This window comes from Ascaphus truei, chromosome 6 (assembly GCF_040206685.1).
Source record: "Ascaphus truei isolate aAscTru1 chromosome 6, aAscTru1.hap1, whole genome shotgun sequence".
NCBI classification, from domain to species: Eukaryota; Metazoa; Chordata; class Amphibia; order Anura; family Ascaphidae; genus Ascaphus; species Ascaphus truei.
Genome location: NC_134488.1, coordinates 101,095,972 through 101,121,538, shown reverse-complemented (window position 1 = coordinate 101,121,538; position 25,567 = coordinate 101,095,972). Strand labels below are relative to the sequence as shown.

The 25,567-nt window shown below is 42.3% G+C and overlaps 1 protein-coding gene across 1 annotated transcript in view; it reads right to left on the bottom strand.

Annotated features, from left to right (window-relative positions):
• The window catches only part of GRIN2D (glutamate ionotropic receptor NMDA type subunit 2D), a 370,096-nt gene that overhangs the window by 106,263 nt on the left and 238,266 nt on the right, over window positions 1-25,567 (bottom strand). The window contains exons 7-8 of the mRNA XM_075605369.1: window positions 20,067-20,220; window positions 3,964-4,089 (exon numbers count right to left, since the gene is read on the bottom strand). Coding sequence (XP_075461484.1) covers window positions 3,964-4,089; window positions 20,067-20,220 — 280 coding nt within the window. The remainder of the gene's footprint in view (window positions 1-3,963; window positions 4,090-20,066; window positions 20,221-25,567) is intronic.

The following is a 25,567-nucleotide window of genomic DNA, read 5'->3' as shown; positions in this document are numbered from 1 at the left end:
AGCGGCCACTGAGGATCTAGCCTAAGAACAGAAGACGTGTTATCTCACTCTGGTGTCTATTCATTCGTAGATTAGCATAACACAACAGTTCATCCAGATGCAGTTCTGAGATTTAAGCCGTAATATAAATGAAAACTGCATTCACAGACTGGTGTAAATGAAATCCTCTTTCAGTCAATCATTTCTGTGAGATAACATGACACTTTTCAAACATACGGTAATAAACGTATAAACTGGCGTGAGATAGTACGGCATGGTATTGGGAGGCTAATATGAAACAAGACAACACAACAATGAGACACGTCTGTGAATTGTCAGACAAGTCTGAAATAACCTTATATTACTCCTTCCACAAATCCCTTAGCTGACTTTCTGTCAAATGCCGTATTTCTTTTGTTTCTTTTCTTGTGCTTGGGGGTGTTACACACTTCTGTCTCCTCTAATCTTTTGCTATGCCTCATAACATACGTTTTGCTCCGTCCATTCCTGCCTTCTCTTGACTCCATCTCTCTATACTTCTCTCTTTTCTGAAAAGATTACCTCGTGCTATACCCCAAGTCTGAATCCATCTATCAATCTTTGTTCACCAGCCACCTACTCTCCCTATCTTCTAAAGTCAATTTTAAAAAATCCAACTCTTAAATAATGTGTTTACATAGTATTTCCACTAATGTTAGTCCACCTTCTTTCAACTCTGTGCTTCTTATATTGCATAGTTTTCATTTTCTACTGTCCCTTATGATTTTAGTCTACCGCAGCATTTCTTTGATTACATCCACTTACTGTTATACTGTACCATAGGCACTTACATGAAATCGTATTGTATTTGTCTCCATCATGTAAGGTCTTTGTGGCAGGGACTTCATCTCTCTCACATGGTTTCCTTTAATATCTGTAGCACACGCCTTTGTATTGGTATTGCATTTTCTCACTCAAATCAATTTTGATTTGTACTGTGCGGTGAGTAAGTGAGACCTGGAGCCCTAAGAGGAGGGGTGCCATGACCTGGGGGGGAAGGGGAGGTGGGTTCTTTACCTCACCTCTCCCCCTCTGGTAGGTTTGTTGGGGTTAATAATTTGAAGGAACTTCTCAAGGAGAGAAAGATGCGTCGCACAGCACAAAAATAGATGAAGGCTGATGTGGGATAAAAAATAAGCTTTATTTGCACAAGGTGCAAGCGAGTCCTCTTAACGCGTTTTTCTCTCCTTGAGAAGTTCCTTCACATTGCTGCATCAAGCGTCTGCACGCTGAGTTCCTGCTGGCTTGCGGTTTCCTTCACCGAGTCTGCCGTGACGTCATCAGCAAGTACCGTTCAGGCCGCCGGTCAGGTGACCGCCCTCCGCGTCTGCGGGTATTGGGTTGGCGGTGAAGAGCACAGATCACGAGCAGAGACACCCTGACTTCAGCCAGGAGAAGCAGGTATATCATACTGGTAAGACCCGTAGAGGCTTTACTAACTACTACAAGGACTTACACGTGAGTGTCCCATATCCCAACCTCATAGTGCTCGCGGCGAGCCGGTTGGGGGGAATGATTATATGTTTCTTCATATTACACTAAGGTTGTGTATAGCCTGGGTCTAGAAGATTTACTTTATCTTTCACCAGCAGGACTATGCTATATTCTGAGCGCCTGGAGGGTTAATCAGATGATTCACCCGTTTGTATGGGGTTAATAATTTGGCTACTGAGTGGAAACGGGGCCTTACCTCCATTATATGGAGTGGTCTGAACGGGTAGGTGGCCCCTTTTCCGGCATCTGAAGACACTCCCTCCCACCGTCCCCTGTTGCTGTTTTATGTGTATTTTATATTCAAAACAAACTATATATATATATATATATATATATATATATATATATATATATATATATATATATATATATATATATATATATATATATATATATATATAATAGAAACGTATATAAAAAAAAAGAGAAAGAAATGAATTAAGGATGAAATTACTGTTTATAATAAATGCATACACAGAAAATACTGGAGGGTATTGCATAGTGGTTTGATTTAGTGGTGCCAGGCTGGATCCTGTGGCTTTCATGTGGTTTGAGGTATGGTCATTTGGGGAGGGGGGGGGTTATTTTATGTCTGTGTTTTTGGTTTTGGACCACAAGAACCAAGTCACGTAATTTGCTCTGCGGTCACCAAGGAGGGGTCACAAGTCACAGTTGGCCACAGGCTCTGGATAGCACAACAGGCAGCCTGGCAAAGGTTCATCTTACGTTAATGGTTTGGGGTATATTATGTTGTTAATAATGAACAAAGCTGTGGCCATTTCACTCCAGCACATTGTCGTTTGTTTAGTGGTGTGTGTGTGCGTGTTTGTGTGTGTTTATGTTGTTGGAGGGGTACGAGCATTGAGGCTTCCTTAGGTCATGTGTGCAGCCCTATACAGGAAAGAATACTAGAATAATAAATTCATATTATATAGCACTGCTGCATTCAGCCACTCATTTCTACACATTAGGAACAAGAAGTGCCCCTGGAGCACAACACTGACTTTGCCAGTCACCGCTCCCTGTCTCTATCCTTCCGTTGCCATGATCCCTTCCTATTCTATGCACTCTATCAATTACACACACACCTCTTATCACACAAAAACAAGAGGTGCATTTCTATACAAGTCAGGATGATTTTGTTTGTCTTTCAGTTTAAAGGGACAGCCCCTCCTACGGCCAAAGTGTGCTAATTGCAGTGGCATGTTTAAGGGGTTAAAATTTGGGTGATTGATGCCATTTTACCAAATGAAGAACTATGACGTGGGAAGGGTTTGATTTATTCACAACCTTACTTCCTTAACTTTATTGGTTCTCTGATAAGAACTGAGTGGGGAAAAGGGTAGCACAAGCACTTGAGTGAAACACTCCAGCATTCAGAGACGCCAAAAGAAAATACATCACACTTCCTTTCCAAAGAAACAAAAGTAGCCAAATGTTTGCTGTGACCACTCTTACATTTGTTTAAGGTGGACAATTAGCTTGTTACATTATTTAGCTCAGCTATCAGGGATTGCACCTCTAAGTAACAGGTTCCGGTTCTTGAAGTGATAATTTATGATTTAGAAAACATGCACATTTTACGGCTTGACATCTCCTGAGTATAAAACTGTGGCTAAAAAAAAGCACCAGATTTTTCAACGAAGACAAGCCCTATTAAAAATAAATTGGATTTCTCCCTTTAATAAATCTGGTGCAATTATTTTGAACTGCTTTGCCCCACTTTTAAAGCTGTGATATTTGTTTTATATAGTTATATCATTGTTGCATACGACACCGAATGTTCTACAACTGTATAGTACTTTCATAAACAATTAGAAAACATATTGTTTCTTCTCTGCTCTTTGGACACTGCCATGCAGACGAGGACCAGGAACAGGTTGCTAATGTCCCATATCGCTTTGATTACCACTTTGTCTGTGGCACCGAGTGCCATGTGATCAGTATTACAGCAATCACAGTCCTCCTGGACTCTCACCTATGCTATGAGCAGATAAAGTGACTGGAGCAGCACCAGGGCACCCTAGGGGGGCAGTTGTAATGCTAAAGCACTTTAGAATTTAAAAGTGCTCTCTTCATATAAAGATATTTTTATAATACCATAGTGTGAGATAACACTTGCAGGGTCACAAAATGTCAAATTCTCTGCTTCTAGTACTGTAGCCGCCTCCAGCAGAAAAGCAATGAATGAAGGAGCACTAAAAATAAAATCCAAGTTCACATGTCCTATAGTAATAGCCAAAGAAAGCTACCATTAAAAAAATAAAAAAAAGATTAAAGTTAACTCATGGACAAATAAATCAGGACAGAGAAGATAAGGAGCAGAAGATGAGAGGAAGTCAATTAAAGAAAAAGCTTGGAGAAGAAAATAATGAAGAGCGCGTCAAACGGCAAAAATCCAACCATATTACAAAATGAAATGGCAAAAAGCGAAGAAGTTCAGGGACTTACTTTTGCCTGTGGAGAGGCTTCGGTTATATCCGACAGGGCTGAAATACTCGAAGATGAAAACAGTCACAGCAACCACGGTAAGACACATCACAAACATCATGACCCAAACAGCAGGACTGTATGGCTCTGGGAAAGAGAAGGAGACTCCTGAGCAGACACATAACACAGTGTATAAGAGAATAAAATGCGGAACGTGCACTTGCTCTGTGTGTATTAAGCACCGTGTGACTTATCTAAATTCCTCGAGTCTCAGTGAAAAAGCAGAACTTAACTGTAAGAGGGTCCCAGAGTGCTTTGTGCTGCAACCATACAGACATGTTTAAATACAACGATGTACTATGGAAACGGTCTTAATTACCTAGCAAACCTTTTTGGAAATCAGGAAGGAGGTTTTGACTCTCTATTGGTTTCATTTTAGAAAAGTGATATTGTCTTTCCTTCAATGTACATAACAAAATACATAACAGGTGCACAATTAAAGCTATTTTTCCTATAACAGATCTAGTACTCCTATTTTGTAAACCTCTGTATGATACTTTCATCGTGTTTTATGTTTGAATGTTCAGTTGCTGTACAAATCTTGGCCCATTCACCCAGGACATGCTTGAAAACGAGAGGTAACTCTCAATGTTTTACTTCCTGGTAAAACATTTTAGAAATAAATAAATTCACAGAAGTATGATGGCGATTATTGAGTTAAATATGGCAATACAGAGCAATTGACCAAACCATGGCTTCGCCTTAAGAGTTCTCACTAAATTAAGAGCTCAGAATGGATATACATGTAGACATGAAACGCATTAAGGGCTTTATCTACTGGCCCATGCTATTTTGTAAGCTATCTTCTGGCGCTTGAAGAAACCTTATTACCCATACACTTATGCACTTGAATGGGCTGTAAGTTATCTTATGGAATAACACTGCTCAGTAAATATAAGAGTCCGAATAGATAGTTGTAGGCCATGATTATTAATGTTGGTTTTAAATGATGAAATACAAATCAGATTTAAATGTCTTATCAGGCAGCCTAGCTTCACTGTCTGGTTGACTGGCCAATGTTGGTCATCCACTTGAAAAGTTATCACACTTTAGAAAACAGTGTTCTCTTTTTCAATGCTATTTTGTTGTTACTACAACGATAACTGCTGTGTCAACCCCCCCTTTTTTAAAGTATTTCATCAACAAGTAATCCCTGATCCACTGGAGGAATTGTCTTCTGATGGCTTGTGATAAAAACGGAGAAAGGTAATATATTTAGCTGTTCTTCAAGATTTCAAGATATCCTTTATCTGTTACTGTTCCTCTTCACCAGCTTTCACTATAGCATAGGTAAGAAAAGAAGTACAAATTGGAAGTGGCAGTTCAAAATGCTTAGGCTGAGTCCCCGGTGGTTACGGCAGTGCCCGCTACGGCGTGCGCACCACATACCACAGCTCAGCCCTCTATGGGGCAGGCACCAGTGGCTGTGTGTGTGGGCGCGCAAAGCACTGCGACGTGTATGCTGGCAGAGACGACAAGAATTTTGTCTTCCTGTGCTGCGGTCACGTGGTCGACACGCAGCCAATGGCAGGGCAGATATGCCCCATCATGGCCACGCCCCCGCACTCCCCTAGAGCTACCCTACAGATCGCCGATCGCGGCTGTAGTCTATGCCCGCGCCGCCAGGCGCGCGTGCAGCAGGGAGGACTGGGGCCGTAGCCTTGGGCCTCATCCAGGGTGGTGCTGAGCGGGCACGCGCGCTCATGCTGGACACGTTGCAACAATGCATGTGGCCTACGTGAGCGGGCGGGCGGGCCGCTTGCCGAGCCAGCAAAATTGATTTTGCTGCACAAATAATTGCACAATTTGCCTTTTAACAGCACTGCCACTTAGACCAAGAGATCATTCATTCCTGAACCTTAACCTACAGTATGTTGGGGTCATTTCCTTTTTTTTAATATCTTTGTACTGTAGAATTCTCTGCAGCATTTCTCATGTCTAATACCCGGCTGGTTGGAAAGAAAATAATTCTATAAATGTACGTTTGTACTTTTCTCCTAACAAAATAAAAAATACATCAATACACATTTTTAGATCATGGAAATGCAATTCCTAAAGTAATTTTAAATATATAGCAATTTAAAGCATTTAAAGCTTTTAAAGCTATATGTGACCAAGTCATTCATTCCTAATGTGGGAGATTTTGTGTTTGAATGCACACTGTTCGGTGTAAAGTAATTTTTTTATCTCCATGTGCTTCAGGTACTAAAGTAAATTGTAAGGACAACAGTGATGTTTATATTAACCAGCTAAGTACAGATAATGGTATATAAGCAACTGTAATTGAATAAATGCACTGCATTTGTCTGCTTGGGTGTGAAACATATATTGGCCTTTTCTGTACTGAAAGTAGAGAAAAGTAAGGGAGATCCCTCATTCCCAAATCTGGCATCCCACAAGGATCTCGTATACCAGCTTGTGAAGTAGGCAGCCTCTGCTGCACCATTACACAGACACCTGACCTGGTGTCACTCACCCGTGTCAGAGCACACTCTTGTTTCTGCACAGGGTAATTAACGAATGACCAGGGGGACAGGGAGTGCATTTAAGACGTCAAAGCAGTTTGCGCTTTCCTAATCCAAATAGTTTTTGCTAAAGCTACCAAATCTCTGAAATGTTGTAGATTTAAGTTTTCCTTTTCATTATTGTCCCCTCAATTTTCTTTTCTGCACTTACCCTGTTTAACCTTCATTTTATCAGTGTCCTACCTCTTTCTATATATATATATATATATATATATTCTTTCTTTTTCATACCTTACTACGCTACATTTGCTTCGCTTTGACATCTTTCATTTCGCTTCTTTTGCATGAAACCAGCAATGATTTGTGGAAAGCTCCCCTCTCCCCCTCCTCCCCCACTACCACCCCTTCCCTCCCCCCCAGCCGCCACCCCCCCCCCCCCAGCTAAAATGTTAAATTGCTACACAGCCTTGCGGGCCATATTTACTAAGTGGTGCTATGCTATTGACATTTCAATGAGCCATAAGGTGTCTTCCGGCTTCAGAAGTCTTATGGAATATTAGTAATATCGCTAAATATGAGCCTTTCCGTATTTTTAGAACTGTTATGTTTCAAGGTGCGCAACAACCTCTGAATTGATTTAGATTCTGTTATTCGGAGTCAATAGTAAAAAAAATATATATATATATATATATTTTTTTTTACTATTGACTCCGAATAACAGAATCTAAATCAATTCAGAGGTTGTCGCGCACCTTGAAACATAACAGTTCTAAAAATACGGAAAGGCTCATATTATATATATATATATATATATATATATATATATATATACTACATATATTACATATATATATATATATACAAAGGCAGATGTCACTCGCAATAAAGGTTGAGAGCCGGCGCTTGTCCCATATAATAATGAATAAAAATGGAGATTCCTTACCAGGCAGACCAAGAGTACAAGACCACGCAGCAAGAACCGAGACAGCACTCAGAGTAAGTATCACATAAAGGTGTATTGAAAAAAGGCACATACAACCGACGTTTCGGTCCTAAAACAGGACCTTTCTCAAGGGAGTGCTCACCCCTAAGTGACAGAAACCACCATTATATACCCACAAGCACACCAAATACAAACAGTGATAGGCTAACAGCCTGCCCCTCCTCTCTGGATCAGCTGGAAGCAACTATACAAAAAATGAATTAAGTGACGTCATTGCTATGCAACCTGTAAGACACGGAGTGTCTGTATGGGGGAACCCTCAAAGTGTAGACCCTTGCGCATGCACAGGTGTACAATGTCAGGCGTGAGTGTAAGTGTGTAGCCCTATGCACTGAGATAAAGCGTCTAGTATCGTCATAGCGATACCATGAAGGGGAGGATCATCGCGCGTATGTGTGCTAATATATCAAAGCACGGATCGCGGGAGAAAGACACCATTGCGCATGTGTGCAGGGACAGAAACGGAGCGTCTCATGTTGCCATGGCGATACAATACCGGGGCGGTCATTGCGCATGTGTGCGCTGACAGTCTGAAACCTGGAGCGCGAGTGGGAGCCCATTGCGCATGCGTGCAGGGAAGGCACGAAAAAGCCAGAGTAACTGGTAGAGTATGAGCGCAACCTAAACGCACAGCCTGAGGGTAAACTAAATATATTCGCGAGCATGAAATAATGCGTCCAGAGGGGGCACAATACAGTGTAAACACCAAAGTGCTGAAATAAAGCAAAAAAAGCAATAATAATTTTACAATTTTACGCTATGGGTGTGCGCTCTCTCTTCCCCCTTTTCTTATATACATATATATATATATATATATACTGTATATTGATTTAGATTCTGTTATTCGGAGTCAATATATATATATATATATATATATATATATATATATATATATATATATATATATATATATATATATATTGACTCCGAATAACAGAATCTAAATCAATATACAGTATATATATATATATATATATATATATATATTGCAAGTTCACTGCTGCCCTCTACTTCTGTTTTGCAGCTTTGAAATTGAGCACGTTTGTTGTTCAGTATGATTATTTTCATTTTGTTTTTCTTTCTCCCTCGAACCAGCTGGGATTTAATTTAATTTTATTCCCTTTTACTTAAAAAGGCGGACAACTGCTCAGAAAACAGTCACAGAACACGCACAATACAGCTCTCTAACAATGAAATCGGCCATCCAGAAAAGATGGGCCTCTGCAGATATTTTATTTATTGTTTTGCCACTAAAGATACATCAGGATGTTCATCTTCTTTTCATCTATGTCATCATTTAAAATGTTATACTTGGGACGCAACTGGTTCATAAAGTAGTCTCCATGTTTGTACACATACAGTAGAGGCAACGTTTATTCTAACATTTGCCGTAAACTAGCCGGGTTACATTCTGGGTATGTGCTGGGTATGTGCTGGGTATGTTCTGGGCTAGTTGAGGCACGTTTAAGGCATTTCTGCATTGACTAACGACCCATAGGATTAACACAGCAGGGATCCCTGGCAGTCCAATTCAGTTTGAATGGGACTGCCAGGGACCCCCGCTGTTAATCTGATAGGCCATTAATCAATGCAGAAATGCTGGGGCTAGTTTAAGGAAAGTTTAAGGCATGTATTCAGAATGTACCTGGGTGTTTCCTGGGTTTTTTGGGGAATTGCCACTGGTTTTTGTTAGAATAAGAGTTGACTCTACTGTACCTTGGATATCGGCTTCAGATATCATATAAAGGCTTTTTGATATACACAGTGGCACATTTAGAACGATTATACAGTAAGTGGGTTAGTCAGAAAGCTGAACATGGCTTGACTGTGGTACTGTAAGGGGAACAGGAGTTCGACTGGAGACCAGAGACCATAGTTGGAACAAGGCAGGGCTGGAGCAGGAGCAAGGCAGGGCTGGAGCAGGAGCAAGGCAGGGCTGGACAATGAGCAAGGCAGGGCTGGACAAGGAGCAAGGCAGGGCTGGACAAGGAGCAAGGCAGGGCTGGAGCAGGAGCAAGGCAGGGCTGGAGCAGGAGCAAGGCAGGGCTGGAGCAAGGCAGGGCTGGAGCAGGAGCAGGGCTGGAGCAGGAGCAAGGCAGGGCTGGACAAGGAGCAAGGCAGGGCTGGACAAGGAGCAAGGCAGGGCTGGACAAGGAGCAAGGCAGGGCTGGAGCAGGAGCAGGGCTGGAGCAAGGCAGGGCTGGAGCAAGGCAGGGCTGGAGCAGGAGCAAGGCAGGGCTGGAGCAGGAGCAAGGCAGGGCTGGAGCAGGAGAAAGGCAGGGCTGGAGCAGGAGAAAGGCAGGGCTAGAACAAGCCCAAAGGCAAAGCTTCCAAGTTGAGGCAGAAGATCGTAGAAGAACTGCACATGAGGGGATGATAACTCACCCACACTGCAATTGTTGTTGTTAACTGTGGAGTGTCAAGACACCTGCACCATACACACAGTAGATGTCTGCAGTTATTTTGAACCTGGGACAGACCTGAAATCAAGAGGTAACTCTCAATATATTTTTTCCTGGTAAAAAAAAAAAAAAATTATAAATAAAAATAGTTTGCTTAAATGTTGGGACTAAGTCTTGAGCATTGCGGACAGGGAGCAGAAGTTGTTCAAATGGCCAATCGATTTAGCCAATGTGAGATTCTGGTATCTAAGAGAATCAAATAATTGCTGTGGAGCCAGCATTGCGTCTCATACAGTGTCGATTGCTAACATAATGTGAATGAAGAATGGACATGTCACTCAACTTGCTAATGGAGAGGACCACCTGTTTTCAGAACAGTGCATAAGCGTGGTTACTGTTTGGCTGGCTGCTAGTGCTGCTGCAACGCTTTTAAACAGGACACTACAACCCATACCAATTAAAGGAACAATCCATGCTGGTTTAAAAATAATAAGTTAATACAGGTTTGAAGAAGGAGGTCTCTGGAGCTGAACCCCATTCGTTTCAGTTCCGGGGTACACCTGCTTCTGGAGATACCTACCTCCGAAGGGGGTGCCGATATCTCTGCAGTTTAAAGCTCCCTCGTCATATGAACCAATAGGAAGCCGCATAGGGTGACATCACGGCTTCCTATTGGCCCGCAGGGCCAAGAAGCTTTGTAAAGCAGCCAGAGCATGAACCCTGGAGTGACTCGCAGCACCCACTACAGAGGAAAGTACCTCCAGAAACACGGGGTCCCGAAAGTGAACTGGGGTTCAGCTCCGGATACCTCCTGCTTCAATCCTGTATGAAAAAAATGAAGAAAAAAACGCCTCGGATTGCCTCTTTAAGAGCATGCTAAAGCAGTCAATGGGTAATAAGAAGCTCTGCAAGGTTCATTAGGCTGCGCTTATAGTGCTGGCGACGCGATGTCGTGTCAAAACAAATGCATTGAATCCGTCGCATGCGCTTATAGTAGGCACGACATAGATGGCAAGCGACCAAAATCTCTGTAAGTCCAGTAGAATTTGATTTTTACAGTGACGGTCTCACTATGTGACAGGCTATAAACCAATCAGATAGCTTCTGATGTAGGGACATGGGGAATGTGTGTGTGTGTGCACGAGTGCAGGGAGAGAGGGGATGTGTGCGTGTGTGCGCGAGTGCAGGGAGAGGGGGGATGTGTGTGTGTGTGAGTGCAGGGAGAGGGGGGATGTGTGTGTAAGTGCAGGGAAAGTTGGGATGTGTGTGTGTGTGTGTGTGTGTGTGTGAGTGCAGGGCAGGGGAGATGTGTGTGTGAGTGCAAGGAGAGGGGGAATGTGTGTGTGTGAGTGCAGGGAGAAGGGGGGATGTGTGTGTAGGGAGAAGGGGGGATGTGTGTGTGAGTGTGTGTGTGTGTGAGTGCAGGGCAGGGGAGATGTGTGTGTGAGTGCAAGGAGAGGGGGAATGTGTGTGTGTGAGTGCAAGGAGAGGGGGAATGTGTGTGTGTGAGTGCAGGGAGAGGGGGGATGTGTGTGTGAGTGCAGGGAAAGGTAGCATCTGTGTGTGATGTGCAGGGAGAGGGGGGATGTGTGTGTGTGTGTGTGTGTGTGTGTGTGTGTGTGTGTGTGTGTGTGTGTGTGTGTGTGTGTGTGTGTGTGTGTGTGTGTGTTTGTGATTGTGTGTCTGTCAAGTGAAACACACTATATTAACAACTTTAACATAGTAAATTCTACCATAATTTAAAGTAAAAGTAAAGTAAATTCAGCATACAAACAGAAATTACAACTCCTCTCTGTTTCAGCCTTCCCCCTTGCCTGACATCACTCCCCTTGTAACCAGAGACGTCTCCAAAACAGATTACAACTTTCGCAATGGCTACGGAGACGGGTGATGTCATCCGTAGCCGGCACTATAAGCGCTGCCTAAGGCCTTGACTCCGCTGCCTACTACAGCGTCCGCTGTGGCGGACGCTGCACGGACGAGAGCCTTCCCCTCAATGGCGTCGGGCCTGCTGCGAGGGGGGGCCACAGCGCTGGGGCGAGAGTTGCTCCTGCTCTCAATAGAATTGAGAGCAGGACTCGCGACGAGCGATACGGCACGCCCCCCGGCGGTTCAGCCAATGAGGGCGAACCTGCCGGGTGACGTCATGGCTGCGCCCCCGTCACTCCCCCGCCACGCCCCCCCCGGTCTCTCTTCCTGCAGTGAGCAGCAAACCAGGGAATCGGCTGCACGCGCCGCCAATCTCGCGGGCGCGCTTTGCAGCGGAGTTACCGGGGCCTTAGCCTTAGACAGATTAGAGATGCGTTTAGGCTGCTGTCCATCGTGCTTCAGGTATTACCTTAGTGCAGATTCCGTACAGTACCTCCACCCCTAGAAGATGTCTGTGACCATGAGGATAAGGCTTGGTTGGGAACATGAATTTTGCTTGCTGGTTCCCACAAGTGTTCCTCTGGGCTGTAATACTTATAAAAATAATGTAATTTATTCAGAAGTCGCCTAGAATCTAGGACACTACTTAGTCTTCCTGTTCTTGGCTAAGAACTGGTGCCTGTGTAGGTTCTACAATCCCTGCAAATGGATTGGCATGAAAACATTTCCAAAGGGAGACATGACAAATTGAATGCATTTTAAAGAGGCAGGTTATTGAAGCTTGAATGCCCCTGAACTGACTTGTTCCAGGATTACAAATGCATCTAAAAAAAAATGGTGTGTGGCGAGCATGTGCGTTTTAAGTGAAACTTCTAATTGTAATTATACACAAAAAAAATCTTTCATTCAATCAAAAACATCAAAACACACATGGCCCACATTTGGTGGTCATGTCCGGAGATTCATATGTACTGGACCATGATCCAGACGCTTATCTATGAGGTCACGGGCTCCCCCTTCCCCTTGATCCTCTGACCCTGGTGCTGAGCAAACCCATTGACGACCTCCCGCCGCCAATGTCTAGGCTGATCACGGCCATGCTGACAGCGGCCAGATGCTCTATAGCGGCCGCCTGGAAACAGATTAAGGCCCCCTCGAGAACTACAGTAATTAGAAGAATAAATGAGGTCATGACTATGGAGAAGCTGACGGCTATGCTCCAAAAGAAGATGCCTCAGTTTTGGAACACTTGGGACCCCTGGTTAGAGAGATAAAACCTAAATCGTCCAACCTTCTGAACCTTTAGTACCCCCCTGACTCCAGGAGAGGATGTCAAGGAAGCCTCTGGGCGAACCCCCCACCTATCCATCCATCTCCCCCCCCCCCACTTGTTTGTCTCCTTCCCTCCCCTCCACTTCTTCCCCCCCCCCCTCTTTCTCTTTCCTCCTATAGAAAACGGGAAAATGTTATTGGTCACTACAGTACATGATTGTATTGAGTTGAAGTGTTATGGGCTCATGACATTTCTGTATGTACATTAATTTGTGAACGTGTCCAATAAAAAAATTGTTACAAAAAAAAAAAAATATCAAAACACAATTTCAGTGACAAAACACAAAGTAGTTTCATTTAGAATGGGCGTGCTCGCCACACACAGCCTATTTTTGATTGTTGGATAGTTCGCCAATGGGTTAATAGTTTAGGCTTACAGTACATGACTAATCCTGATTACTCTTTATGAGAGAGAGAGACACAGGCTCGCGCTGTGTCAGGGAGCTGCAGGGGTGAGCGCATCGCCGGGGGCTCTCGGCGGCATCTGCAGTCCAAGGCCGCCATTTTGTGTGCGTTCGTGCATGCGTGGAAGCTAGCACCTGTGCAGTGTAGCCCCAGGAGATGCGGCGGCCATTACAGAGAGGGAGGCAGGTCACAGATGGCGCTCCGTTGTGCAGGGATCCCTAGAAGTCGCGCATGCGCAGTTAGGGCGATGCGGCAGCCATGACAGAGTTGCGGAATGGAAACAAAAAACAGCGCAAAACGCAAATAGTGAAGTAAATTAAAATATAAAGTAGGGATAAATATTCTGCGTACATCAAAAAGCTAGAACATAAGCATTGAGTGTGCACAGCACACAAGTTACCAATTGACAGGTAGGGGTTCAGGAGTCAGGAACTGGTTTCTCTGGCAGGCATCTCAGGTTACAGCTGTAGGATTCCTCCTTTACATGAATAGCCGGGAATGGTATTGCAGCCTCTGTAGAAACCCTCCCTCGGGTCGGGTGGTATAAGGAGTGTCCAAAGTTCTTTAAATGATATTAGCACGGTAGCGGCCCCCAGATTAAGCAGTGAGGGGGACTCCAACCATACAGAGTGTGCTCAGAAACCGGCACAGCAACAGCCGGGAGCGGTCACTCACACAACAGTAGCACATGTGTGTGTGTTAGGAATAAAGCATTGAATGTTATAATAAAAAAAAAAAACATTGGAGATGTGCGCCGCGCACGTGCATCAGCCTGATGACGCAGGGAGAGAGGAGAGAGCTGCAGATGCCGGTGGCCATTTCAATAAAAAAAACTTGGAGATGTTTTTAAATCGGGAGCCACGCTCCTCCTTTTTTCCCCAGCCATGCCTTGTCTTACATTGAACCTGGAGAAGTAGCGGCTCAGTGAGTAAAAACACTGACTGGCACTGAGTTTGAAGCAGGGGAACCTGGTTTAATTCCCGCTGTCGGATTCTTGTGACCTTGGGCAAGTCACGTTTATCTCCCTGTGCCTCAGGGAAATCCAACTCACATCACATCTTCTGTTTTGACTCCCTTCTTCAACCTTCTGCTACATCATGCTCTGCTTCGTACATTACATAGCAAGACTTTGCCAATTATTCCAATGGCAAGGGGAAATCTGTATGGAAAGATACTCCCTCTGTCTACTCCACTTTTCTCCTCCTTCTGCCTTTGACTGGTTTTCTCCAGTTACAGAGGAAGAAGTGTCTCTGTTGCGCTACTCCACCACATGCAGCCTATAACCCATTCCTTCACACCTCCTGAAACCTCTCACTTCTACCTTGGTCCCTATCCTCAATTATGTGTATAAGTTAAATATCTAACTCCTCCATCTCTTTCGAAGCATGCTCTTGTTCAACCTAATCTCAAGAATAACACCCTTGGCTCTTCCTTCCCTTGTTACTACTACCCTGTCTCCCTTTTGCCTTTTAAACATGTTTAGAAGTGAAATAAATAGTTTCTTAATGCTTACTTCTCTTACTCAACTCCCCATAACCTACTTGATCCTCTCCAATATATTTAACAGAGACCTCACTCACCAACGTAGCTAAATGTCAAATATTAAAGAAACAACTCCATTCTGATTCTTCTTGACCTCTCCTAAGCTTTTGATACTGCTGACCACCCTCTTCTCCTACACATTTTTCAATCTTGGCATCCGTGGCACTCGTCTCGTTTTCCTCCTAACCTTTACAGTTCCTTCAGTGTCTCTTTTGCCAACACATCCTCCACCTCTATGGATCTCTCTATAGGTGCACCTCAATGCTCTGTTTTGGTTCCCTACTCTTCTCTCTTTATACCCTCTCGCTGGGTGACCTCATTGACTCCTTTCTATTCATTTATCCTCTCTATGCCCATGACCCACAACTATATTTATCTACATCTACAGTCAAGTAAAAAAAATTACAGCGTGCAATCAGCAATCTCTGCCTGGATGTCCCTTCATCGCTTCAAGCTTAACATGGCTAAAACACTGCCTCATATTCCCTCCCAAACCAGGCCCCATGGTTCACTCCTCCATTACTCCATTACTGTCCACTATCCACCCAGTTTCAGAAGTATGCTGCACAGGGGTCACAATCGACTCCAACTTCTCCTTTTGGGTGGGGACAAATCATAATCATTTGGTCCAAAGAAACTAGGACTTCCTGTAGTTTAAGCATATCTGCTTCAAGCCGTGGCTGAGGTGAAACAAAGGCAAAACACTGGTTTTGCTTTGCCGTTGGCTTAGCAGGAAAAACTATGCATACGAATGTTCTACATAGCAGCAAGACCACCAGCGTCTTTGCTATGTCACAATCGTATCAGCAGAGCAAGGGGAAGAATTGAGAGAGCAAGTAGATATGGTGTGTGTGTGTGTGTGTGTGTGTGTGTGTGTGTGTGTGTGTGTGTGTGTGTGTGTGTGTGTGTGTGTGTGTGTGTGTGTGTGTGTGTGTGTGTCTGTGTGTGTGTGTGTGTGTGTGTGTGTGTGTGTGTGTGTGTGTGTGTGTGTGTGTGTGTGTGTGTGTGTGTGTGTGTGTGTATGTATGTATGTATATGTATTATGACACACAGGAATATCGCTCAACACTTAAATAGATTGTGTCCAGAACACCTGTTCATAAGTCATATATAGTGTGACTAAACAGTGGTGCTAAAGGTTAAATGAATATGGAAACAACAAGGAGAAAGCAACCTTTAAATAGCACATGGACATAAATGAAAGTGTAACAAATAGAATTTTATTCAAGTGATTAAAACAGGGGATGAAATATAAAAGAAGAGGGGGGCTCAACACTACCTAGACATAATGGACCTGGAGGCAAGGGTCTAAGATAAAGATCCAAAGCAAGACATATACAGGGTGCAGGTTGCTGTGTATATGCACACCTGCATGACAATCAACCTACACTGAGATCTTGTGACCACATGTAAAAATATTATGCCATATAATTTGATGCAATGGTTTACATGAAATGGGTACACAAGTATAAGGGGTAACAGAGAGAAAAAAATACGTCACCACTCAGTAAGTAGATGTCACAGACAGAGGTAGGTCAGAACTCCATGTCAGATGGAAAAGACTCAGCAAGACTCCCACAATATATATATATTGTGATACCATCACTGTCCTCTAGGGGCTGGAACAGAGCAGTAAGTGTGCTTTCCAGTCCATAGAGAGTTAATTCCTCAAAGAGAAGCCAGCATCAGCTGCTAACTAATGGACTTAATGAAACTCCTAGAGTGAACAAGGAAATGGTTTAAAAGACAGACTGAAAGCTGCTATGCTGAGAGACTGTTTCCCCAGAGAAGGGGAGAGATAGAAGTGCTCCCCAGCTGCGGAAGCAATTTAGCAATATTTTTAACATTTGTGCAGATTCACCTGGACTATGAAATGTGAGATTTTAATAGAGAAACCGATTGTGCATTTAAAGTAATATGGAGGTACAATCTGCCTCTACAACTCCTAGACTAGTTAACCTACTGTACTTCTACAGTGGCCTCCAGAATCTCACCCCTCTAGCTGACAGGACTTGTATAAATGAAAGGAACAAACCTCTCATAATATTGACAAAGACATTAGGGACAGGACTTATAAAATCAAAGACAAGCCTTGTATGAATCAGGGCAAATACATGGCAGTTCCTGAGGGTGAGATTATCTGAACGTAATCCAACACAAGGCATGTCTTCAGACATTAAAACCAGGGTGAATTTGCCAACAGCTTGTGACTCCCATCAATTGTATTTTTCTTCTTTTCTTTTTCCTATTAAAATGAATGTTTTGCTATCATTTATTATATGTAATCCCTTTTCTATTCTGTCCCTTTTACATATATTGCTTTACTTATTTTTTTTCCCGTTATGTCAAGCGTCATGTTCCCTTTTTTTTCCCTTTGTTTTCAACCCTCCAGTCTCGAACGTAGGTGAGACTTGATCAGACCTGATTTTACTATTCTCAAGTTTTCATCAATGTGCTACCTGCCTGTTCCTTTTATCTGACAGCCTTGCTGAACCTGCAAATGGAATTCTACAGTGCACAATCAAGCACAGAGAATATACCAGTGGTAAGAATCTCTGGCAGGTATTCAATCTCTAGCAGTCTTCAGTCTTGTACAACACTGTAAAGAGTCCTGAAGCCCATGAAGTATTGCACAATATTTAACACACCAACAGCACAATCTTCAGAACTTCATCCACTGTGGCATAAACCTCCCACCACATGTAACACCCTCATATAATGCCATTTTTTTTCTTGGAACCCCAACATCCTACATTTGGTAAGTGAACAAGCCCCAGACAGATATATTTTTTTTTTATATAGGAGACTGCCCTGGTTTCAAGGTTAACTTCTTTTTTATAAATCAAAGCCTACCTTCTAACTGCCCTAACTGTCTGGCACTTTCAGATATATAACAATATGTTTGGGCTATTCTGAAAGAAAGCATTAAGACTGCTACTTTATAAACCTTGCATGGTATTACACTTCCTATCAGGAACATATGGGATGGGACTAGGCATGATACCTTACGTTTCACAAACACGCATTGGTCAGGGAGGCCTGTTTTTGTACTTTTATTCAGATAGTAAGTAAAATAGGGGATCCTGATAATAAGGGAGACTAAGGGGTCTATGCCTCGATTAGATCGCTGCTACCTCGCAAGCCTCGATTAGATCGCTGCTACCTTGCAAGGTTTGGCATGTTCTCGCCGAACAGTTTGTCAGGTGAGCCATCACGGTATTCAGAAAGAATCTGAATCCATCTCAAACTGTGCAGCAGGAAAATGCCCAAACCACTCAGCGAGGCAGAAAAACTAATCTCAGCCTCTCTCAAATTTCTCACTGTGCGATCTGGCTGGGAGCTGCACAGAGAGAGCCACCTCTCCCTGTGCATATCTTGCCAGCGGTCGCAGTGTTTTCATAAAAAATGTATTACTAGTGTACAGTATGTGAGCAGGGGGTCTCCGGAACAGAACCAAATTGATTTCAGGTCCGGTGACCCCCTGCTTCCCAAGATACAGGCCCAGATATGGAGTGCTGGTATCTCTTATGCATTTAAATGTCCCAGTCACGTGACGCGGGACATTTAAACATTGCATAGGAGGTACCGGCACCCCATAAGCTGGGTCTGTATCTCGGGAAGCAGGGGGTCCCCAGACCTGAAATCAACGCGGTTCTGCTTCTGGAGACTCCCTGCTCACGTACACTAGTATTACATTTGTTATTAAAACAGCTTCATTACCTTAGCGGCTAGCCGCTAAGGCAATGAAGGGGTTCAACTTCAATAGCCTGTTTATTGGGAGCAGGGGGGGGTGGATGAAGGGGGTAGTAGCCCCAGAATGGGTGGTTTGGTCTGCCAGGAAGGTTGCGGGAGGAGTTAACCCCTTCACTACTATAGCGGAGGAGACTGCTAGGGTAATGAAGGGCTTAACCAGTCCCGCTACCCACCCGGTAGGCCTAAACACCCACCCTTGGGGCAACTACCCCCTTCACCCAATTCCTCTACCCCCAATAAACATTTAAAAGAAAACCCCTAATACCCACCTCCTCTACCCCCAACAACCCCCCTCCCCCCAACACATACAGTATGGTAATGGGCAAAATTACTATTATCCAGTTATGGATAATCGTGCATTTGCCCATTCTAAATAAAACAATATACAGCAGAATAAAGTAAATAAAATTCTACTGACCACTGCCAGGATAAATGGCGCCATCATCATCCTCCGCGTCCATGCCCTCCGTTGGCAGGAACACAACAAGAAAAAGTACAATCTAATGGCTCCCAACCCCTTAATCACCTTAGCGGTTAATAACGCTATAGTAATTAAGGGCTTAACCCACCCTCTCCCGCTACCACCCGGGAGGCCTAACCACCCACCCCGGCACAAGTACCACCACACTCTACCCATTGATTGGCAGAGTGGTTCATCATGCCCATATAATATGGGCACGATAAGTCACTATAGCAGTCAATGGGCAACATAAAAAAAACAACGACAAATTGCTACTATATTACTTTCTACCTGATTCCCATCTACTCACATTTACAAATCTGGACTGTGTTTTGTCTTATTTTATATACATTATCTATATTGTGCTCCAATTTCTAAATTCATAGTAAATAGTTAGAAATCTATGTGTATTCTACATTAAACTGAATTAGTGCCAATCGAGATTCCATGTGATCGTGTCCCACTTGGAACTATCACAGTTCAATCAATAACCCTCTTCATCTCTGAGTGCCTTATTGATTAAATCATGGTAGCAAAACTACATGCTAAACCTATTAAAGTAAATACACAGTATAGCTTCAGTGGCTGTGGGAACTGTAAAACAACTACAATTGTTTAGGGAAGGTCCCAAGAATGTGGGCCTGGCTTAACAAAGCTAAATCTGTATCATCCCCACACTCCTACAAATTCACTCTGGGTTAGGTTGTCCACATGATGAAAACACCAGTTTGGAAATGGGGATATAGTTTACTTAACTTACAGTAGTTCAGTCCTACGATATTAGGTAAAACAGGAGGATGGTCAAGGATGAAGTATAATATATTTATCATTACCAAGAAATGCTGAAGGGGAGACAGTGCCATTGCTCCTGGACACCATTACACTGATCCCCGTTTCCACGAAGGGCACTGAAAAGTCAATGATCTCTGAGCGCTCCTCGTTGATAGTAAGTGAGCCGATGGCCATATCCGCACGCTGATAAAACACCTGGTAGGATAGAGAAGTGAAAATGAAAATTTCTCAAACATAAATAGAGAGGCTGTGAATACAAATTAAATTGGTGTTTAACTCCGTAGATGGAATACATCTAATTTTAGTACAAAGTGTAACGGTAATGGTCTCTTACTCTTCTGCTGTGGAACAAGGTGCAATTCCTCCTAGGACCAAAGTGAACAAATGCCAGTGACAGTGTATTTTAATCAATCGCTTAAAGTTATTTTGTAAATATGGTGAGATGAGACATAAGAGATGTTTTTCTTTGGATACTCACTTTTTCTGATGTCAATTGGTGTTTAGAAAGTGATTGTACTGCCAGATGTCTCCCGCACCCCTCCCCCATTCTACCTTTCCATTATCTTTATTTACTCTGTGACAAGAATAAGGGGGTGAGAGGGTAAAAAAAAAAAAGTCTCGATTCCCTAACAACTGCTCATTCAGAGGCCCCTAAGATATGTATGGAAAATTCTCCAAAGAGGCAGCGCTTTGCCGGAAGAACAAAAATGAGCTACGCCATGTAAAAAGGAGGCTTGTCGTCCAACGCGTTTCGCACCATGTTGGGCGCTTTATCAAGGATAAATTTTAATTATGAAATGCACCATGTAGCTGTAACCCCCTGGGTATTTCAGGCAACCCATGAACACTTCCCCTTAACAGATTCCTCTCCTATGTATATGTGACTATGATGAGCCAGTAGAGATTGGGGAAGGAGGGACTTGGATGGAGTAGAGTTGTTAAAAGGTGATCGCCCTGACAGTTCAAGGCAGATCTGCCTGGGCCTGAAAGAGTCAGGCTCGATCGATAGAAACCTGTGTGAGGGGACCTGCATGCGTCCCGCGTGGATGAGATTGTAGTTGCTGAGAGGATGGAGTAGCCAAAAGAGCTAGATAGCCCAGCAGCTGATATCAGGAGCCATACGGAGGAGATAGCCGAAGGAGGGGATCCCCCCATGGTCAGAGGAAACAGCGAAGTACAGGTCTGCTACACCCAGTTACAAACATGAGTTCCAACAGTGTACCTATACCTCAAATATAGGCCTGCATACCCAGGATTGGGTGACCTCTTGACTTGAAATTAACATACACACCCGCAGAGCGCTTATGTGAACTGTAATGAGAATTTATTGTGATTAGTATGTGGTGATCCTGTTTCTAAGGATCACGAAGTTCCTGTTAACCGCTTAATATATATAAATATTTATATATAAATCAGTTATATAACAAAGGGTTGTGGCAGTTGTGTCCACTTGTTTGCTCCATGCACATGTGGTATTTATCATAGTCATAAGGACTCAGGCCCGCAACTCAGCACCCGGCGTATATTCTGAAGTACTGGAACATAGAGGGGTTACATATAAAATAATAATAATTTAAAAAGATTAAAGGCAAGAAGCCAAACCTTTTCTGTTACTATGTTTAGAATTGTTCAGGGACGCCAATAAGACTGTTAAATTCTTTAAAAACATTTTTTATGTTGCCTCCACAGTGAAATTCACTGGGGCATACAAGACATTTTACTTGTGCTACTACGTTAAAGTAAAATCTGCCTGACTCTTTATAAATCTACTAGTCCTCCTGTCTGTGTGCCCAGCACAGTTGATGTGTGCCATGATATTCATTTTGGACGATCCAAAATCCGAGGCTGGCATTTTTCTTTAAATGTGCGGTTTATTTTACTTCAGCTAATGACAACGAAGCAATGAGTGCAAGGTCTTTTAAATATTTAAGGGGGACCATCGAGAAATGGAATAATTACTTAAATGTCTGAAACATTAAAATATTGAACAACTACTGTAACTCTTAAAAAAGTTGGAAGATGCAAGTCCTGGTACTGTATGACCCAGATCCATACCCTCATAGAAGATAATAAGACAGTGATAAGCAGATTTTGATTATAAATTAGGGTTATAGTAAATGGGGTTGCAGATTATTTCTGTAATGTGAAGCTGCCCAGCACCATAAAGTCTAGCATTGCAACCTACAATTGAACTTTGAATAACGCATTTCCTTTGGTCGCTGAAAAAAATGAACATCCACAAGCCTTATGCTTACTTGAACTTCCATTAACTTGTTGTTCTTCTGATTGAAGGGCCATTGGATGGTAATAGTGCCTGACATGCCTTCTTTATTTACAGTCATATTATATCTCAAAAAGCTTAATAAAACAAGCATTGTAATCACAGATCGTGTGCAAATCCTGCCACACAATGTTGTTTCTCTAGAGGTGCAGCGGTTCAAGTGGAAATGTATAAGACTTAAATTCACAGGTCTATTTCGGGACAGGTAAATGAACCATTACATTTGCAAGCTAATTAAATAATGTCAGACCAAAACTAATTACAGAAGAGGATCATTCTTACCACAGAGGTTATCTAATGATACGGTAGGTATGGGCTCATCTGTTCCTCTGGTCTGGTGCTGTATTTTTATTTATTTTTTTAAGTAATATAACATATTTGTCAATCTGGCAACAGCGAAAAGGCCAGCAGTAATGTTATCAGCAAAACATTACTCTTAACTCTTACATAACCTATGCAGTAGAGGTCATATTGAGGACACATTGGTCTTTTTTTTAACTTAGTTTCCATGACTATTGTTGGTTCTTTTACTAAATGGACACAGTAGAGATGTGGAAGTTATTCACTGGTAAAAGTGAGTCATGGGTATTTTGCAGTTTCCTATTTGGCAAATTACATAGTAGAATAAATATGGAAAAATAAAAATCCCCTGCACTGAAAGACATTTAATTAAGGTAATTTTGGGAGGAGGGATAAGACAGCAAAAAAAAAAAAAAAGACCTATAAACTTTAAGACTAGTGTTAATTGTACAGAAAATCTAAAAAAAAAATCATCCAATGATTACGTTTGTTATTCCTACAACATTTTGTAAAATATACATATTTAAAGATTCCATTTTTAAATGTTTCTGATAATCTAAAAGAATATCCATAATTTACATATAACACTTTATGAATACAGAATTCATAAGCACATTACAATTCTACATTTGAGAACCATATGCACACACTTCTGATCTGCATTACAACTGGTAGTCACTAAAGTCGATAGAGGATGAAGGATTGATGTTAATTTTATTGTCTCATTGATGATGGATAAAAGCGAACATATAGGGGCTTATTCACAATCAGCCGTGGACTTTCGGACCAAATTCCCATTGAAGTAAATATAAAATTTTGGACAAAAACGTCCCGATCTGTGGATATGGAATAAGCCACATAAAGTGGTATGCATATGTATAGTAAGCAAGGATTTCATCCAGAACGTAACACCTTGTACACTGTAGTCACTGCATCATAACAACTGCTTCCTTTGTCTAAGCAGGACATTTTAATGGAAGTATTTCTCCAAGGGATGTGGTAACCTCTTAGTGCTGACCTGCCATGTATGATGTCAAATGGAATGTTAATCAAAAAGAAAGGCTGTAATTGCATTGCGTTCAGTAGATAACTCCTCCGAAATGAAAGCTGCATTCACATTCTCCAATTCATTCATTGCCTCGTTTTCATATAGAAGCTGAAGACCATGAATGTATGCAAGCAAGGTCCCTATTAAATGGGCAAAAATTGCAGCTTCCCTACCAAAAGGTTTTGAGAAAAATACAAATATGTATTTTTCTTTTGCAAACAAAAGTAATGGTTAGTCTCACCTACAACATAACGTATATAACCTGATGTTTCCAGAACGTTACAGGAAAATAAAAATAAAAACAAAGGTAAAAAATAAAAGTTGTGTACCAATACTTGGACAGTTTAATGAACAAAGTGATTTTTATATGGCCAGCATTATCCTAATGCATTTAACAGCAACTTAATATGGTTTTGCATCTTAGACTGAAGCAGGTTTACAATAGCAGATCCACTTAGGTAATATGGGCCAAACACAGCTTGCTTACACCAAATTGCCACTGTTAAACAGGATATTAAAGGGAGATTCTCCTCTAATCATCCCGCAATATCCATGCAGGCTCCTCCCAAATGTTCTTGGACCATCCTGAGTCACTCAATAAATCCCTGCTGCCTGAGGTTGAACAACATGGCGGAGCCAATCAAAAGAAGCTGTGATTTCAGTGTGATGATGTCACTGCCCACACTTGGAGGGAGAGCGAATAAACAGAGAAGATAAGACAAAAAGAGATTTCGGGGAAAGGAATTAACAACCGCTCAATCCCCATGATATAGCAGCAAACGTTAAAACAAAAAATGTGTTATGTGTCAGTATGTTTTGAGATTTTAAAAATTAACGACTATGGTAGTACTTGTAATTGGTCACTATTGTTGTAATGCATTGCAGTAATTTTGGGTAGCTTTACTCCTTTACCTGCAGAATGCTGGACACTATGTTCAGAAAGGACATAGTGACTCGTCTCCCTTAATGTATTTCTTATGTTTAACATCTACAGAAGGTACTACAGCTGCAAATCTGGAGAGGAAAAAATAAAAATGCAAAAAGAGCAGCACAAGACTTTTTTTTAAACCCCCAAAACTCATTGAACAATCACAGACTATGGTAAATACCCCCCTTTAAATCATAAACGCAAGACCTACAATCAGAATAGTGTGTAGGAAGGTCTACATTTCCTAATCTACAGATGAACTGCTGTTTTTAGTACAATTAGAATTCTTGGTTTCACCTTCATCGTCATCCCCCGGGGAGCATCTGTTGAACAGAAACGACTATGCTCACTCTTGTGGTTTTGTAATAACAATGATTCTCCATCCTCCACAGTGATGTTACTTTTATATAAATGGCATATGCTGTAGCAAAATGTAACAAAGAGACACATGACAGCAACAATGTGTTCTATTTGGTCTTCTGTTTTATCTGTAGTTTTCCCATTCTGGTGACCTTTTCAGTCTTTTCAATTGACTCTGTTTTTGACTCCAGGGCTGCAGAGAGTTTTCACAAACAGAGACAACTTTATACATTTGGCTCTCTGCTGTCACTTTCCATCACATCATCCTGAACTTTAACGCCATCAGTTTAGAACTTTGGTTGCCATGAAAGCAAAGAAACTTTGATTTTGTGTTTGTTCCTATTTTTAGCAGTATGTCGCATTTATCTGTAAGAACATTTCCTGAGGTCATCTAAGTTCCTTATTTTTTTCCATAGTCAAAACATTGGGGCTGAAAGATACAGACAGACTGGTTTGATTTTATGTTCCTAGTCAGGGCTAGGCACACCTGTCAAGTTCTGGAATATCACTTCGATAAAATTTTGCAATGATTCCGTTCCATGGATCCCCCAAATGTGAAAGTGTTTCGAACTGAAAAGTAATGGAAGCCATCTCTATATGGCCGTGAAATGGGACCCAAGAAAAA